General features: G+C 44.2%; 1 protein-coding gene across 10 annotated transcripts in view; it reads left to right on the plus strand.

Annotated features, from left to right (window-relative positions):
- The first annotated feature begins 10,235 nt into the window (after nt 1-10,235).
- Nucleotides 10,236-13,155, plus strand: part of NTRK2 (neurotrophic receptor tyrosine kinase 2) — a 413,238-nt gene continuing 410,318 nt past the window's right edge. The window contains exons 1-3 of one of the 10 annotated variants that reach the window (XM_070795052.1): nt 10,236-10,497; nt 11,391-11,620; nt 12,103-12,676. In XM_070795052.1, coding sequence (XP_070651153.1) covers nt 12,465-12,676 — 212 coding nt within the window. In that variant the 5' untranslated portion in view covers nt 10,236-10,497; nt 11,391-11,620; nt 12,103-12,464. Of the gene's footprint in view, nt 10,498-10,740; nt 10,897-11,066; nt 11,148-11,221; nt 11,697-12,102; nt 12,677-13,155 lie in introns of those variants that run through there. The other 9 variants (XM_070795054.1, XM_070795053.1, XM_070795056.1 and 6 more) reach the window with 9 other exon arrangements.

Genomic DNA, 13,155 nt, shown 5'->3' on the forward strand with positions numbered 1-13,155 from the left:
TCTTGAAGAGATCTCTAGTCTTTCCCATTCTATTGTTTTCTTCTATTTCTTTGCAATGATCATTGAGGAAGGCTTCCTTATCTTTCCTTGCTCTTCTTTGGAACTCTGCATTCAAATGGGTATATTTTTCCTTTTCTCCTTTGTTTTTTGCTTCTCTTCTTTTCACAGCTATTTGTAAGACTTCTTTAGTGAGCCATTTTGCTCTTTTGCATTTCTTTTTCTTTGGGGTGGTCTTGATCCTTGTCTCCTGTCAATTTCCTGGAGCTCTCAAATACTCTCCATATGCTCTTCCCTTTCAGTTCAGTTCAGTCACTCAGTCGTGTCCGACTCTTTGTGACCCCATGAATCGCAGCACGCCAGGCCTCCCTGTCCATCATCAACTCCCGGAGTTCACCCAGACTCACGTCCATCGAGTCAGTGATGCCATCCAACCATCTCATCCTCTGTCATCCCCTTCTCCTCTTGCCCCCAATCCCTCCCAGCATCGGAGGCTTTTCCAATGAGTCAACTCTTTGCATGAGGTGGCCAAAGTACTGGAGTTTCAGCTTTAGCATCATTCCTTCCAAAGAAATCCCAGGGCTGATCTCCTTCAGAATGGACTGGTTGGATCTCCTTGCACTCCAACGGACTCTCAAGAGTCTTCTCCAACACCACAGTTCAAAAGCATCAATTCTTTGGCGCTCAGCCTTCTTCACAGTCCAACTCATCCATACATGACCACAGGAAAAAAAATAGCCTTAACTAGACGGACCTTGGTTGGCAAAGTAATGTCTCTGCTTTTGAATATGCTATCTAGGTTGGACATAACTTTCCTTCCAAGGAGTAAGCGTCTTTTAATTTCATGGCTGCAGTCACCATCTGTAGTGATTTTGGAGCCCAGAAAAATAAAGTCTGACACTGTTTCCACTGTTTCCCCATCTATTTCCCATGAAGTGATGGGACCGGATGCCATGATCTTTGTTTTCTGAATGTTGAGCTTTAAGCCAACTTTTTCACTCTCCACTTTCACTTTCATCAAGAGGCTTTTGAGTTCCTGTTCACTTTCTGCCATAAGGGTGGTGTCATCTGCATATCTGAGGTTATTGATATTTCTCCCGGCAATCTTGATTCCAGTTTGTGCTTCTTCCATCCCAGTGTTTCTCATGATGTACTCTGCCTATCAGTTAAATAAACAGGGTGACAATATGTAGCCTTAAAGTATTTCTTTTCCTATTTGGAACCGGTCTGTTGTTCCATGTCCAGTTCTAACTGTTGCTTCCTGACCTGCATACAGATTTCTCAAGAGGCAGGTCAGGTGGTCTGGTATTCCCATCTCTTTCAGAATTTTCCACAGTTTGTTGTGATCCACACAGTCAAAGGCTTTGCATAGTCAATAAAGTAGAAATACATGTTTTTCTGGAACTCACTTGCTTTTTCGGTGATCCAGCTGATGTTGGTTATTTGATCTCTGGTTCCTCTGCCTTTTGTAAAACCAGCTTGAATATCTGGAAGTTCACACTTCACGTATTGTTGAAGCTTGGCTTGGAGAATTTTGAGCATTACTTTGCTAGCATGTGAGCTGAGTGCAATTGTGCAGTAGTTTGAACATTCTTTGGCATTGCCCTTCTATGGGATTGGAATGAAAACTGACCTCTTCCAGTCCTGTGGCCACTGCTGAGTTTTCCAAATTTGCTAGCATATTGAATGTGGCACTTTCACAGCTTCATCTTTTAGGATTTGAAAAAGCTCAACTGGAATTCCATCACCTCCACTGGCTTTGTTCGTAGTGATGCTTCCTAAGGCCCACTTGACTTCACATTCCAGGATGTCTGGCTCTAGGTGAGTGTGAGTGATCACACCATTGTGATTACCTGGGTTGTGAAGCTCTTTTTTGTACTGTTCTTCTGTGTATCCTTGCTACCTCTTCTTAATATCTTCTGCTTCTGTTAGTACCATATCATTTCTGTCCTTTATTGAGCACATCTTTGCATGAAATATTCCCTTGGTATCTCTAATTTTCTTGAAGAGATCTCTAGTCTTTCCCATTCTATTGTTTTCTTCTATTTCTTTGCAATGATCATTGAGGAAGGCTTCCTTATCTTTCCTTGCTCTTCTTTGGAACTCTGCATTCAAATGGGTATATTTTTCCTTTTCTCCTTTGTTTTTTGCTTCTCTTCTTTTCACAGCTATTTGTAAGACTTCTTTAGTGAGCCATTTTGCTGTTTTGCATTTCTTTTTCTTCGGGATGGTCCTGATCCTTGTCTCCTGTCAAATTCCTGGAGCTCTCAAATATTCTCCATATGCTCTTCCCTTTAGATGTTCATAAAAGCTATGTAAGTCTGTGTTGACTTAGTGTGTGTTAAGTGTACAACTAAGAGCTAAAAGTGGAAGGTTTGGACACAGGGAAGGAAGAAAGTGTGATGATATCATGGGTGTGGCTAAGGTTCAGAGTGACAGTGCAGCGTGAAGCTCACAGACTATGTGGGCAGAGACAGGAAAACTTGAGACTCCCAACTTAGAGTTGGAGGATGTGAATTTGAAAACTTTTGAACAGTAAAACAGGGCTTTGGAGTGAGAGGGAGTGAGCAGGGTAATAATGAGTAACAGCCTCTGGCTCCGGTGTTGAGCTTCCTCCATACCAAAATATTTTCCATTTTTCCATGCTTGGTACCTGAAATTCCTTTGCATTATGTCTTACCCCGTTTCCTCTACTAACATACAGATATTCTCAGCAAAGTGAAACATCCAGTGATGAACATTTTTAAATTATAAACATGCTTTAGATTCATTTCTTTCCAGCAAAGGGAGAAACTCTAGAAAAAAGGTAACACTGTATCTGAGGGGGGAAAAGGCAACAAAAAGAGGAAATGTGGGAAAAGGAAGCATATGATGGATAAGATGGTTACTAACACCAAAGAAATATTTCTTAAGTTTTCTGATCTGTCCGCTTCTTCTGCCAACAACCTCTCTAATCTTTCTAGGTTACCAATGTTATATTTGGTGTCAATAATTCTTTGCCTTTCTCCACACATCCATAAAGCACAATATTGGCTTTCTTTATAGAATCAGACTATATTACCATGCAACTTGCCTTATTCAGTTAATAAACTATGGACATACCTCCAGGTAAATGTATATAGTTTTAACATTTTAAATAGGTGTATAATATTAAAAAGAATGGAAGCATTGTAATTTACTGAATTTCTCTACTATTAATGGGCCTTTAGGCTATTTCTAGGTTGGGCCACTATCTATCTTTTGAATGATAGTTTTCTCAATTTTTTTTTTTTTCAAAATGTAAAGTGTTAGTTGCTCAGTTGTATCCAACTATTTGCAACCCCATGGTCTTTCCATGGAATTCTCCAGGCAAGAATACTGGAGTGGGTTGCCATTCCCTTCTCCAGGGGATCTTCATGACCCAGGAATCAAACCAGGGTCTCCTGCATTGCAGGCAGATTCTTTACCATCTGAGCTACCAGGGAAGCCTCTAAATGTAAAAACTATTACAAAGTAGGCTGTTATAAAATTAGAAAAGTACTGAACCTGAATTTATTAAAAAGCCTCTAAACTTTGTAACTGCTTCCTTTAGGGTGGTTCTAAGGCAATGGCACCCCACTCCAGTACTCTGGCCTGGAAAATCCCATGGACAGAGGAGCCTGGTGGGCTGCAATCCATGGGGTCGCTAGGAGTCGGACACGACTGAGAGACTTCACTTTCACTTTTCACTTTCCACTTTCATGCACTGGAGAAGGAAATGGCAACCCACTCCAGTGTTCTTGCCTGGAGAGTCCCAGGGACAGGGGAGCCTGGTGGGCTGCCGTCTCTGGGGTCGCACAGAGTCGGACACGACTGAAGTGACTTAGCAGCAGCAATAGCACTTCAATGGGAACAAGAAATTGACATTAGGAGGATCTAGGATAGTGTTTCTTTCTGGTTTTAAAAATAGCTTTATCAAGGAATTATTGATGTATAATAAACTAAACAAATTTGAATAAACAATTTAATAATTTTGAAACCATCACCACAATAAAGATATGAATACCTCCATCATCCTCAAAACTTTCCTGTGCTCCTATTTCATTTCTCCTTCCGGCTTTTCCCTGCCCACTCCTTGCACCTATCACTAACAATTTCTGATTTGCTTTATGTCATGATAGTTTACATTTTCTATAGTTTTATAAAAATGGGAAGATGCAGGATATACTCTTTTTGTCTGGTTTATTTCATTTAGCATAATTATTCTTAGATTCATTCATTTGGTGGCAAGTATCAATAGTTGCTTGCTTTTTATTGTTGAGAAGCATTTCATTTTATGGACATGCTGCAATCTGTTTATCCATTTACCTATTGATGAATATTTAAATTGTTTCCAGTTTTTGGTTATACAAAATAATCTGAATACTCACATTAAATATTTGGGTGGACATTTCTCTTGGGTAAATATATGGGGATACCAGACCACTTGACCTGCCTCTTGAGAAACCTATATGCAGGACAGGAAGCAACAGTAAGAACTGGACATGGAACAACAGACTGGTTCCAAATAGGAAAAGGAGTACATCAAGACTGTATATTGTCACCCTGCTTATTTAACTTATATGCAGAGTATATCATAGGCTGGAAGAAGCACAAGTCGGAATCAAGATTGCCAGGAGAACTATCAATAACCTCAGATATGCAGGTGACACCACCCTTATAGCAGAAAGTGAAGAACTAAAGAGCCTCTTGATGAAAGTGAAAGAGGAGAGTGAAAAAGTTGGCTTAAAGCTCAACATTCAGAAAACTAAGATCATGGCATCCAGTCCCATCACTTCATGGGAAATAGATGGGGAAACAGTGGAAACAGTGGCTGACTTTATCTTTCTGGGTTCCAAAATCACTGCAGATGGTGACTGCAACCATGAAATTAAAAGACACTTACTCCTTGGAGGAAAGTTATGACCAACTTGACAGCATATTAAAAAGCAAGACATCACTTTGTCAACAAAGGTCCATCTAGTCAAGGCTATGGTTTATGTATGGATGTGAGAATTGGACTATAAAGAAAGGTGAGTGCTGAAGAATTGATGCTTTTGAACTGTAGTATTGGAGAAGACTCTTGAGAGTTCCTTGGACTGCAAGGGGATCCAACCAGTCCATCCTAAAGGAGATCAGTCCTGGGTGTTCATTGGAAGGACTGATGTTGAAGCTGAAACTCCAATACTTTGGCCACGTGATGTGAAGAACTGACTCATTTTAAAAGACCCTGATGCTGGGAAAGATTGAGGGCAGGAGAAGGGGACGACAGAGGATGAGATGGTTGGATGGCATCACTGACTCAATGGACATGAGTTTGGGTAAACTCTAGGAGTTGGTGATGGACAGGGAGGCCTGGTGTTGTGGTTCATGGGGTCACACAGAGTCGGACACAACTGAGTGACTGAACTGAAAACTGAAACTGAAATACATAGAATTAGAGTGGCTGAATCACATGATAGGTGCATGTTTCACTTTTTAAGAAACTGTTCTACTTTTCCAAAGTGGCTGTGTCATTTTACACTCCCACCAGTAGTGTATGAGAATTCCAATTGCTTCACATTCTCAGCAACACTGGATATAGTGAGCTTTTTAAATTCTAGCCATTCTAATTGGTTTGTAGGTATCTTCTTATAGTTTTAATTTGCATTTCCCCCTAATGATGTTGAGCATCTTCTCATGTGCTTATCTGTCACCTGTATACCTTCTTTGGTAAAATACACGTTGAAATCATTTGCATACTTTTGCAACTTTTTTATTATTATTAAGCTTTGTGTGTTCTTTATAAAGTCTCTATAAGCTCTTTATTAGATATATGATTTATGAATAAGTCTCTCAATTTTGGGCTTTTCTTTTCAGTATCTTAAAAGTGTGTTTTTAAGAGCAGAAATTAGTAATTTTCATAAAACCTAATTACCAATTTTTTCCTTTTTATATTGTGTTTTATCTCTGAGTATTTTATATTTTATGGTATTGTAATTAGTATTATTTAAAAATTTTAATTCCTGATTTTTTATCACTAGTATATGATACAGTTAATTTGTAAACACTTAAGTTGCATTCTGCAAATGTCATAATTCACTTATTAATATGAGTAACTTTTTTGTAGTTGACTTCCCCGGTGGCTCAGACAGTCAAGTGTCTACCTACAGGAGACCCGGGTTCAATCCCTGGGTCGGGAAGATCTTCTGAAGAAGGAAATGGCAACCCACTCCAGTATTCTTGCCTGGAAAATCCCGTGGACAGAGGAGCCTGGTAGGCTATAGTACATGGGGTCACAAAGAATCAGAGGTGACTGAGTGACTTGATTTCACTCACTTTTGTAGTTAGATTTTATTGAATTTTCTATGTAACAGATCATGTTGTTTGTTTATGAAGGTGGTTTTATTCTTCTTTTCCAATATGGATTTTTAAAAGTCTGTATTTCTTGACTTACTGCACTGACTAGAATCTCCAGTATAATGTTGAATAGAAATGGTGAAATTGGATATCCTTGTCACCTTCTTGATATTTGGGAAAGAGCATTCTGTTTTCCACTTTAAGCATTATGTTAGCTGTAGGTTTTTTCATCCATTCTACTTATCAATTGAGGCTGTTACTTTTTATTTCTAGTTTGCCAAGAGTTTTCAGGGGTAGATGTAGTCAAATACGTTCCTAAGTTTTTTGAAATCATGATATAATTTTAACTTTTTAGTCTGTAAGTATGGTAAATTGTGTTAATTTAAAAATATTTTCTGGTATTATTTTTCCTTAATTATTTTGTGGAATTCATCAAAGAAGCCATTTGGCCCTGGAGTTTTCTTTTCTTAAAATTTTTTTAAAATTTATTTTTTAATTGGAGGAAATTGCTTTACAATGTTGTGCTGATTTCTGCCTTACAACAACAAAATGGAGTTTTCTTTATGGGAAGATTTTAAACTATAGATTAAACTTCTGAAATAGATATGGGACTATTCAGGTAATCTATTCCTTCTCTAGTGAGCTTTGTTAGCTTTTATCTCTCAAAAAAACACCTCTTTCATTTAAACTGTCAACTTTATCTGCATAGCATTGTTCACAATATTTCCAACTCTCTCATGTTGTCATTGCTTTCCCTGCTGTTATTGATAACCTGGCATGCTGCAGTCGGTGGGGTAGCAAAGAGTTGGACATGACTGAGGAACTGAACTGAACTGATTGATAATCTGTGTCTTCTTTCTTTCATTTATGGCTAGCCTAGCAAGAGATTTATCAATTTTACTCATCTTCTCAAAGAATTATCTTTTGGCTTCATAGATTTTCTCTCTTATGTTTCTGTTTTTTAAAAAAATTGCATTATTTTCCATTCTGATCTTCATTATTTCATCTCCCCTGTTTACTTTGTGTTTCATATGTTCTTCTTCTTTTGTTTTTTTAAGGTGGAAATTGAGGTCATTGGTTAGAGACATTTCTTCTTTTCTGACATAGGCTGGGAAAGATTGAGGGCAGGAGAAGGGGACGACAGAGGATGAGATGGTTGGATGGCATCACTGACTCAATGGAGGCTACCTAACATAGGCTATAGAATTCCTCCCAAATACTTGAAGAGGCTTTAGTGGCATTGCACAAATTCTTTTTCTAAATATTTATTTAACATCTGCCTTCCCCACCCTCCTAGCTTTACTGAGCACAAATTCTGATATGTCATATTTTCAATTTCCCTTTTGAATGTTTCTTTGACCTTGTTCCCTTTATCTTTTCAAGTAGTTTAATTATCTGCATGTGCTAATCAGTACTTCACTTCACTGAATACTTAAGATGGACCTTCTGCAGACCTCTCTTTCTCTGCATCACCCTCTTCACTGCTTCTGTCCTTGGGAACTCTGCTTTCCTTGATTTCCCTGACCTTTCAGCTACATCAGGGAGTTGAACTCTGCCTGGGTTCCCTTGCCCTGAGCCACACCCTTCACTGCCTTATGTCCACTGTCTTGAAAGCTGTTGTTTCAGGTGTTTTGTTCACTGTGTTGTTGGCTTGGTTGGGAGGTTAAATGTTCCCTATTACTCCATCTTAGTCAGAGGCAGAAACTGGCAGTGTTTCTGTTTTTGTTTTAATCACCCAGTATGGAATGTTAAGATCGACTTATTATGCTATTACAAGCACTAGAAAATGAAATGGCATCAAATGGAAAACAAAATATCACTGTATTCCATGTATTAAAACAAATTTTGTTTAGTGGAACTTTTGTATTAATCATAAGCATATATGTATATGTGCATTGGATTATGATCTAAAAGGCATTTTTTTACTGTAGGCCATGGACTTCCCAGGTGATGCAAGTGGTAAAGAACCCACCTACCAATGCAGAACATGTAAGAGACTAGGGTTCAATCCCTGGGTTGGGAAGTTCCCCTGGAGAAGGGCATGGCAACCCACTCCAGTATTCTTGCCTGGAGAATCCCATGGACAGAGGAACCTGGGGGGCTATAATCCATAGGGTTGTGCAGAATCAGACACAACTGAAGCAACTTAGCACACAGCACATGGTGAAAAGAGTCTGCGAAACATTGTTCTAGGAACATCATGGTCCAATATGGACAAGAGTCTGCAGTGCTTAGTCTCCATCTCTGCCTTGAAGGGTTCATATGATTTTGGGGAAATTATCCCTATTTTACCTGAAAACTGTTCACTATCACTTATACAGCCATGGTCTGAGAAACCCTGATATCTTGTAGGTCTTAAATTGAGGCAGATTGGTACTTTTATCAGTTAATAAATAGTTATTGATTGTTCAGTGTGTTTCAGGCACTGTATATGAAAATGTTGAAGTACCAGTGTGAAATAGAGGGAGGCTGTCCCTGGTCTCCTGCCAGAACATACCTGGTGACTAGAGCAGACAGAAAATCAGGCTCCAAGAATTGATGTGAGTTTTCACAGCACAGAAAAGACTGTGGAGATGGAAAGGAAAGTGTCTAGGGAGAATTATTCAGATAGACTTGCAGGGTTAGAGGTTAAGAAAATGTAGCTGGCCTGTTTGAGGAAACTCAACTTCAGTTTATTTCACTAAACACACACACACACACATATTTTAATATCGACTACATCCTTGAGATGTATTAATGAAAAAATAAAGATCCTTGCTTTCATGGAGTTCATAGTCTACTGAAAGAGAAATAATATGAATATAAATTATAAATGATATAATAAGTAAATTATCTATTAAAAGATGGTAAGAACTATAGAAGGAACAGAAAGCTGATTAGAAGTGGGGCTGCAAGTTTTAATTTTAAGAGAGATTCGGTAGGGGCATATTTAGACTCTAAATACACTAGTATTACCTATCTTTTACAATACAAATTCTAAAAATATTCCAACATAATTAGAATCTTATGGTCTGCAAACCACTCTAAAACTGGCGGTCCTTTGGATGTTGCCTTGACACTTTACTGCCAGTAGGGTGCAAATGGACCTTTTCTGGGAAAAATGGGAATCTGTGGAGATGTGAGAGAGATGTGAGTATTTTTGTACACACCCTTCCCCCAGGTGTTCCACAGGGGCAGCTCCGTTAAGGACACTGGCAAGACACGGGGAGGAATGTTATTGTATGACCTGGACCAAAACATTTTTGCCCTTGGCTTCTCTACTTTGGCACATCTTCACCCAGCAGGGGCTGAGCAGTGAAATGAACTTCAGCCAGGCCAGTTCAGCACCCAAGGCATGTTACAGCCAAGTGATGGCGATGAGAGAAAGGCCTACTGGCCTTGCAAAGGCCTGCAAAGAGATCATTTGGATGTTGCCCGAGGATTCCCGCTTACACTCAGCACCCAGGATCTGTACGAAAGCCCCACTAAATGCTTTCAGTTCCCTTGTAGTATTTAAGGCATAGCCGAGATCTCAGCATTCACCTTGGCGTTCAGGGTTCTCGATCCTACCCACCCCCAGCATTTTCGGATAGATTTGTGGCTATGCTTATCTTTTGGAGGAGATCCCATCCCCGTCGCCCTTTTTCGCGGGAAGGTCTGCCAGCCTTTTTCCCCCGGGAAGAAGCTGGCGAGGGCTGGTGAGCAGCTCACGGGTCGGGCAGGGGTGCGCACGCGTCGAGCGCCGCGGGTTGCGCATCTGGAGCCAGAGAGCGCCCCCAGCGCAGTGCCTGGCGCCGCCGCGGCCGTGGGTTGGTGTTCCCAAGCGTGCCGGGCGCTCTCTCCCCGCGCGGGGGCACCAGAGCCCTCGGAAGTGTCAGGCACTGCGGTGCATTTCCCCAGTTCCCTTTTAAATGACTGCGGAAAAAGAGACTCTCCGAGCCGCAAATGGGAAGACGGATTCTCAGACAAGGCTTTGGAATGCCCCGCAGCCATCATTTAACTGCGCCCTCAGAGCAGTTACGGTTTGTCACTCGACCCTCCCGGATCACCTCGTTTGTCCCTAGTGAGACCCCCAGGCTCTGCCCGCGCCGGGCTTCTCAGTAGCTGGATGTGTGTAGTGCTCCGGGCAGCGCGGGCGCAAGGCACGCGTTCGCTCTCACCCACGCACACACGAAAACGCTCAAGGTACGGCAGGGGAGCGAGGGCTCTGGGTGCCCCGCGTGAGGGTGGGCATCGCGGGGAGTGAAGCTAAGATCTGGGAATGGCTGCATCCTGCCAGGTTGAAGGATGAGATAAAATGACGCGGCGCCACACATTGGACAGGCCAGGGTTGCTACCGCGCATTTAGGGAACCCAATACGCGTCAGGCGCGCTCCCTTCCCCTCACATGTCTCTGTTTCCCGGGCGTGTGATGCCAGAAAACAACAGGAAAAAAGACCCGCTTAGAGAGCTGGAGTTGCATTTGGAGACTGCCCTCCCTCTGCCAAAGCACCAACAGGAAGACCCTCCGAAAACACCGATCCCCAAATAGATGACCCGGAATGGGGGCGGTTATGCTTGGTTACCAATGCTGGACACGTTTCGGTGTTTACAATATTTATTTATTTTTAGGATAGCTCGTCCTCCCTTTTAGGCAGGATGGGAAAGGAGAATGCAGCGGGGAGGGAAAAGGGAGGGAGGATTCCTATAATAAGAATCAGCGCATTTTTCAGAGCTGAACCGAGCCCGGTTTCCATTTCAAAAAAGGAGACGGCCTCTACTGCGATTTTAGAAGAGACCTGGGTGTGAATTAGGGATTGGGAGGTGTCAGAGCCGGGGAATGGTTCAGCTTAGAGGTACCTGGGTCTAAATGCACGCACACACACGCACACACAGGCGCGCGCGTCTACACGGCCAGGCTGTGTGCGGGTGTGCGCGTGTGTGAACTCCCACATGCTGCTGCTGTCTGCTTCTGGCCAGTGGCACCGATGCCTCCCTCCTCCCCCTCGCCCCCAGATTCCCCTCCCCTCCCTGTTGCTTTTGTCTGGAGGGTGTTATGGGTTTGTGTGTGTATGAGCGTGTGTGTTTTTGGATTTCAGACTAATTTTCTGGAGTTTCTGCCCCTGCTCTGCGTCAGCCCTCACGTCACTTCGCCAGCAGTAGCAGAGGCGGCGGCGGCGGCGGCGGCGGCGGCGGCGGCGGCTCCCGGAATTAGGTTGGAGCAGGAGCCTCGCTCGCTGCTTCGCTCGAGCTCTCCGAGCTCCGTGCCCAGCGGCAGGAGGAGCCTGGACCCAGGCGCCGCCGGCGGGCGGTAGGCGCCGGAGCCCGGGTGAGCAGCGCGGACAGTGACCTCCGTCATCTCGGCCCTCATTGTCCCCCTTGGGGTGGCCGCGGCGCCTTCCCAGGTGGGACGCGCCGCGCCACCTGCCCGCGCCCCCTGAGCTCAGGGGCCGTGGCGGATTCTGCAGCATCATTCGGGGGCCCCGTCGCGGAACCAGCATCCTCGGCAATCTCCGCACCTCCCTTTAAGGAGTCCTACCCTGGCCGGTGCTATGGGATCCTGTCCCTTGCCCCATTTTTCCCTCCTTCAGCCTTAGGCACAGGGAGAGAGTGGGCACAGTGGTGCCCCGCGGCGTCAGTGCCATCGAGGGGCAAGTTTATTTCTGGGGCCGGCCGGAACTGGGCACTCATCTATCCCCAGTATCCCGGCTGGGCTTGCGGTGGGGGTGACGCGAGCGCGGAGGGAGAGTACCCCAATTAGTGGCGTATGGGGTCTTGAGCTCAGCCTTACGCGTATCTGTTTGTCCTCAGCCCCGAGGTGCGTCCCGGATCGCAGCGCGCGTCTAGCCAGAAGCCTGAGCCCCAGAGCATCCCGGGAGCGCCGCGGGCCGGTGCTCGGCTCGTTGGGCCATGCAGCGGCGGCCGCCGCGGAGCTGCGAGCGGCGGTAGCGCCCCCTGTGAGAAGGCCCGAGATGCCCCTGCCACTGTGAACGGTGCCGCCCGACAGGACACGCTCAGCCCCTGACACGCTCGGCTCTGCGCGCCTGAGACCAGCACCGAGAGGAGACAGCGGTGAGCGCGGCAAAGGCCACTCGGCGCGGGCAGGGGAGACCGGCCGGGACAGCTCAGCGACACGCACTCAGGCTGACTCGGGCTGGCACTGGTGGCTAGGAATGTCGTCCTGGACCAGGTGGCATGGACCCGCCATGGCGCGGCTCTGGGGCTTCTGCTGGTTGATTGTGGGCTTCTGGAGGGCCGCTCTTGCCTGTCCCACATCCTGCAAGTGCAGCGCCTCTCGGATCTGGTGCGGCGATCCTTCTCCTGGCATCGTGGCATTTCCGAAGCTGGAGGCTACCAGTGCAGATCCTGAGAACATCACCGAAATGTGAGTTCCTGGTCCTTTTCCTTCTTCGTCCTCTCCTTGCCTCTAGGGCTAGGCTGGTCAGGCGGGTCCCTCCTGGGCATGAATGTTGTCTCAAGTCTGGGGAGAAGTCAGAGAAGAGAGGTGCAGGGCTGGGCCGTGTGTCAGTTACCTGTTTCACTGCCTTGGTGCTGTTAACACTGGGAGAAGTGTGATAATTTAAAATGTTCTAAATAATAGATGTCTATTATATAGTATTCTTATACACTTTATATTTCAAAGCCCTGCCGGTGTGTTTTAGTCTTTCCATATGCAATAACTTAAGTTTTGGACATTTTTGTTTCATAAGGTTCTCTGTGTATATTGGGTTAGGAGCAGTTCCAGTAATATTTATGAGAAAGGAGGTTAAAATAAGTAACTTTTGAAAAATCTGCTTAAGGAAGTTAGAGTGCCTCCCACTTAGCTTCTTTCTCTGAGAGCTGGAGTTTACCAGTTTCCTTTTT

Source organism: Bos indicus, chromosome 8 (assembly GCF_029378745.1).
Source record: "Bos indicus isolate NIAB-ARS_2022 breed Sahiwal x Tharparkar chromosome 8, NIAB-ARS_B.indTharparkar_mat_pri_1.0, whole genome shotgun sequence".
In the NCBI taxonomy this organism is placed as follows: Eukaryota; Metazoa; Chordata; class Mammalia; order Artiodactyla; family Bovidae; genus Bos; species Bos indicus.